Source organism: Ischnura elegans, chromosome 13 (assembly GCF_921293095.1).
Source record: "Ischnura elegans chromosome 13, ioIscEleg1.1, whole genome shotgun sequence".
In the NCBI taxonomy this organism is placed as follows: Eukaryota; Metazoa; Arthropoda; class Insecta; order Odonata; family Coenagrionidae; genus Ischnura; species Ischnura elegans.
The window spans coordinates 11,928,952-11,934,951 of record NC_060258.1 but is presented as its reverse complement, the minus strand read 5'-3'; the positions used below and the strand labels follow the sequence as shown (position 1 = coordinate 11,934,951).

Here is a 6,000-nt window from a genome sequence, read left to right as displayed (position 1 = left end):
AACTAAAAATTTAACAAATGCAACAGATGCAGTGAATGCAAACGCAGCAATGAAAGTGCTATAATCTCTCATGACGTCACCCCAGACGGCACAGAATCCTCCGTATCTAATTCATATGCAGATAGTATCCATTGACTACCACTCCGTCGCTCTTCGTCAATGGATACTATCTGCATACGAATTAGATACGGAGGATTCTGTGCTGTCTGGGACATATCGTTTGTAAAATACAGCTCCGGCTTAAGGTTGTGAGTGGTAAAATGGAGGGACTACACTGCCAGGGAAATGAAGGAGAGTCTGAATTTTTGCAACTGTCAATGAACACTTGGGTTACTGGTCTTCCAATCACAGGCTCAAGATCACTGTGTCGTCATGGCGCACGGACCAATAATTGCGCTCCGAACATAGGATACGTGTTGAGATAAATGCGTGGACAGAGTGCGCTTGACTGACCTTGAAATATGATCGACGTATCCATTTTTCTTTTGATCTGTCAATCGTAGTAATAAAATCAAGTATGAGAGATTTTCAACGTTTATAGACGAAATTCACGGCTTTTTCACGGTTTAGTGGGAACCCCCTTGTACGCAGTGCGTAGCCCGATGCATTCACCCGTTACATCCATGCATAGAGTGTTAAATACAGGAGTAACACTTTTATTTATTCCACTTAAGTTGTGAAAATTGCCCTAAATGAACCTCTAAACCTTGTTCCAACTTTGTCCCTCCAACTCCAATATATATATATTTCTGCTCAAAGATGGCACCTGCATCCCTCCGACAGTCTTTTCTCTTGGATTTTTTTTCGCTTCCCCACGATGACCACAGCACCAATTCACTCAGCCACGCCGCGGCACGCCACCTGCACTCCTCCCGACTCTGACGCTGGCAATTCACACACAAACCACACCCCATCCAACACGCTCACCTGAAAAGGCAACCAACATCAATTAATGCAAACACTTTTTTACACATTCAAAGCAGCATTGAATGCATTCAATGTATTCAATGCCCGATTTTCATTATACTGCTGACCCCCGATTATGGGGCTGCGGTTTATCCGTGTTGCAGAATACACAGGCCAACAAAAAAATTTTGTTTGAAAACTTTTTCTATTTTAACAGCTGATCTTTACAGATTTTTATGTGCCGAATCCAAACCTGGCCTTAGATTTTTTGTATCACCCATAGTTTTCAAGCAATACGTATCTAATATTTAGTCTAATACCCCTATAAGGTATATAGGGAAATCTATGAAACACTGTCACATCGTAAAATTGTTCGTATTAACTGTTCCCTACATCGTGATAAAATTGTTTCCATTTACTACAGCCTGATAATACAGGGTTCCCCTGTCAACTGGAATTGATCTACATTTTCTTTCCCTTTTTTCCTTGAAGCTTCTTGCGTAGCTTTTTCTGCGATGAATCGTTTGCTGAACTTCTCGGTGAAGTACCAACAGTAATCCCCATTATCTTCCTTCATTAGACCTACTTTTTCAATGTTATTATAACTATAAAAAAGCAGTTAAATTCTTAAAAATATTGCTTGATTTCATACACTTTTTTACACATTAAATGCATTCAATGCCCGATTTTCACAATCCCGCCTGAGTGGATTGCCCACCACCCAGGGCATGGATGTTTGTGATCGTCAATCAAGTCAATAGTAAGAGAGGACAATGTTGTCCTAAATTCGCTTGTATAATAAAGACAAAGTTATTATCAAGTAGACGAAGTTAATTTCCTGAAACCACAACCTTTGTTCTTACCACGTCCAATTTTAACAGTGTATTAAAGCATCCTTTAGGAACACCATGTCACTTTACAACATAAACGTCCTTTTCAAAAGCCTCACACCACCTTCAAACTGGTGGCATGATATATGGAGGAGGCGACGGACAACTTAAGTCATTTGCACCATGAGGGAAGGGTATGGAAGGAATGGTGGAGAGAAACCCGGCGTCGACATTAGGCTGCTCTTAACGAGGGGCGCCAAGGGGATCATGGCTTGATGTCCCATCCGACGAACGGAGTGTTGCGCTTGAAATGTCCTCCACACAACACTCGAGCAGGGATCGGGCAGTCTCCGAAAATTCTCCGCTGCTGCCAGGATTTGAACCTGGACCTGCCGGTAGGGAAGCCAACACTCCAGCCACCACACCAAACCGATCCCCACCTTGGAACTAAGGCGTGCATTCCTGTTCCGTAAAACTCTTTTGACTATGCACGCCCAACAATGAGAGGTGTTTAAGTGCAGTATGGGGTCTACCGCTGCATCCACGTTATATAATATAGTGGAACTTGGTTATAACGGCATCGGCTGTAATTTCAACTCGGGTTTAGCGTCACATTTTATACAGACAAGCCAAAATTGAACATTTTATGTCGTACGAAATCCCGTTTATATCGTCAACAAATATTGCGGTGCTCGGGTATAGCGTCAAACATTTTGCGGTTCTTAGGTTGCAAAAGTGCTTCACTGCTGCACTGCTTCAACACTCAGCGCGCTTTCTAGACGTTTGTTGCGCAACGGAGAGAATTTATATTTCTGAAAGGACCGTGCAAAAGAAGATCACAGATTTTTTTCGACAGTAAAGTAAGGTTTTTATTAGGCTATAAAATATTTAATTGTGAATATAATTTTTTTATTTAAGTTTTTTATTATACATATTCCAATGTACGAGTAGATTTCAATAAACAGTGTTGTATGTACATAGCAGAACATTTACGTTTTTACTTTGTCCTTTCACTCAAATTTAAGGCTGCTTTTTTATAACGTCACTCGGATATAACGTTAAAAATCTTCTGGTCCCTTTGATGACGTTATAACCAAGTTCCACTGTATTGGCGTGCCCATTCTCACCAGATACTCGCCGTGCCCACTGTACTTCGATCGACATCATCATCTCCATACACCCCCTTCAACCTTTCGTGAATGTTTCCTACTGTCTCATTCTCACAACAAAAAGGAACTCAATGACAATGCGTTGCTTTTGACGGACATCGAGTTCAACCGCCTTCTTAAAGTAGAAAGATTTCGTGTTTTCCCTGCGAATACACTCACTCGAGAGCTCTCGGGATCGCCACCGGGTCAGGAAATGCACAACTGCCGACGTTTCGACGCCCAACTCGGCCATCGTCCTCAGGGATAGGAGTGTCGAGGGAGAATTTTTAGATTTAAAATTTTTTGCAGATACTAGATCACAAAGTGAGAATGCACAGTTTACTTTTCAGACTTATTTGTGTTTCAGACTGTCATGACAGCTTATGTGATTCAACATATTCCCTTGAAAAAGCAACAGGCATCGTTTGGGGAAACGTTGAGACCACCCAAAAATTGATGCTTCGAAATATGTTTTCATTGAACATAACGAGCACATTGCAAAATTTTAAACAAAGTCAGCATTCTTCCGCGAATTCAGCGCCAGGACCTTCGACTCACAAGCTTATCGTAATATTTTGCTTCCCCATATCTGATAACAACACCGGACACATTTTGTATTTCGATTTCATGGTACTAAGCCATTCCTAAGTTTAAAGGGACTGCCTTATCACTCACGTCTTGAATTTGACTTCAATGATTACATGACGATTGACGATGCGAGTTATTCTCCGAGGGCATAAACTCCCGTTCCGTTAAAAATAAACGATTGCCACCAAGCAGAGTTAAGCTAATAGCTATTCAAGTTCAAACCGTGTTTAATTTAAACCCACTGACAATGAGATACAAGTTGAGTCAGTTCTAATAAGCAGATGTGGGGTAGCCCGCGGAATGAGACAATGCATGCTGCTTACCATCGCGTTTTTTCACCATCGACCAACGTCCATACTAGAAGAATGACTATCTTTTTTGGATCAACTTGGAAGCCAAAATTTTGGCACGGGAAGAATTTTAACGACTCATTTCGCCGTTATATTTCACTGGGGCGACGGAAAATATAGCGTTGGAAAAATTCTAGAAAACCTTCCGTCAGGGATAGATATTCAGTAGTTCAATATTCCGGGTTAACGACCATCTACTGTAATTACAATAAATATGTTATAAACAGCGTCGATCAATAAGTCGAATAATAAACGACAGGTGATACTATTAATATCTCCGGCGATCATCTGTCTTAATCAAAAGTAGTTACGCTTACGATTGTCGTGTGTTTTACGTTTCGATATCCTTTTACTGCTTTTTTTACTTTACTAAATTTGAAATAAGAGCGACATTCGCGTTCATAAAGGTGCCTGGAATATTACTGAGAGGGCGCAGGGGGAAGCAATAATTAGATTCGCGAAGTTTTTAGTTTCACGCTCAACAGCGTGACGTCATTTCAACCATTCCTGTATTCATTTTTGCAACTCATTGAGACGAAATAATACCCTAACTTCATATTGCTCCAGTCGAATTTTGTAAAACAAGCTGAAAGACAACTGCGTGAAATCAAGATTAGCGGCCTCTTTGGGGCTGGGGTTATGCTGCGCAAAATCGAAAAACTGCGTAAAATCAAGAAAAGATGTAAAATCGAAGTTTCACCAACGGAATTCACTATGCTTTCCGGTCGGACTTGAGTGTCGCTGCGTAAAAACGAGACTTGGTGTAAAATCAAAGTGCGTAAAATCGAAGTTTTACTGTACTCCATTAATCAGCAAAATTCCTGTTTAAATGCTGTAAAGTAAATTACAAATACTCACCAAAATCCTAACGAAACATTTAATTTGATGTATCTTTAAAATACTCGTGTGTTATTTACTTTCTTTTAATGACAAACATTTTTGTTTTTTGATGGTGGCTCAAATTCTAGTCCTATGACCTCGGAGACCACCTAAAGCACCTCCTCTTTGTTATCTTTGTTATTCAGCAGTAAAATCAAAGTGTAGAAGTAAATAAAATTATTATTATCAATTTAATTATCATTATTACTCACCGCGTTGAACTTACACTTATTAGCGATCTTCTGCTGACCCTTTATTTCACTCATCTTTATTGATGCAATGACGATTTTTCGAGTGCCTACTTACACCTTTTCTTATTATATTAGAAATGCTATAGTCACCTACACGTCACTTTTACAGAAAAAAATTTCAAAATTTCATCGAGACCGCTGAAATGTGCGTAAAAATGGAATCACTAATGTCCATAAAAATATTCCATGAGGGAATGCTTTTAAGTTGATGCATATTATAATTTTCTTAAAATATTTCATTAAAACAATTGTCATCCTCTAATTACCAATTTTTACAATGCATTTATTTCAGGTGATCCCTGAAAAGTATTATCCAACCTTCATTGGGCAGAGAACACTTATTCAATGAATTTTTTGCTGCATGCAGCACCTTTAAGTTACTTGAAATAATATTTTTTATTCATAAAAAGCCATAACAATCACTACAGACCCCTAAAACCTGAAAAAAATGGCAGGTTCTCATTTAGTGTTTTTCCTCATTTGGTGTTTTAAATTTTGTCCCCCCTGAAAAACTTTAAATCAGGATTCTACTGCATTATTATTCACCGTGTTGAACTTACACGGGAGAGTCCCGTCCTTGGCTCCCAGAGCGCCCGCCCCTCGCCTCCCCTTCCCTCTTTATGTAGACGGTGGTGGTGCATCGTCACTGCTCCCGGCAACGGCAGGGGCGGCAGCGCCAGCAGGGGGAGTCACGGGCTCCTGCCGAGATGGACTTGCAGCGGGAGAGGCCGGAACTGCCCTCTCCTGGGAGACAGTGGAATGCGGCACTGCAAACAGAAGACAACAACAGCGTAAGGATTGCAGCAGAAAAATTTAACCATCTGTCAGTTGCTTCACGTTTTGGAACACTATAGGTAAAATTTGAAGATATTATGTACAAACATATTTATGTTAAAATACTTCTTGAAGTGTACGTCAACGTACAGTGAGTCCTCGTTTAACGTCACCTACCGTCCCTGAGAAATTTGACGATAAACGAAATGACGTTAATCGAAGCATAATATCCCTTAAGAAACAACGTAAAAAGTGAATATCGGCTCCTAGACTT

General features: G+C 40.2%; 1 protein-coding gene across 2 annotated transcripts in view; it reads right to left on the bottom strand.

The window, feature by feature from the left end:
• Nucleotides 1-317: 317 nt before the first annotated feature.
• The window catches only part of LOC124170077 (tetraspanning orphan receptor-like), a 59,722-nt gene continuing 54,039 nt past the window's right edge, over nucleotides 318-6,000 (bottom strand). For both annotated transcript variants that reach the window (XM_046548770.1, XM_046548771.1), the window contains exons 9-10: nucleotides 5,513-5,719; nucleotides 318-927 (exon numbers count right to left, since the gene is read on the bottom strand). In XM_046548770.1, coding sequence (XP_046404726.1) covers nucleotides 5,571-5,719 — 149 coding nt within the window. In that variant the 3' untranslated portion in view covers nucleotides 318-927; nucleotides 5,513-5,570. The remainder of the gene's footprint in view (nucleotides 928-5,512; nucleotides 5,720-6,000) is intronic.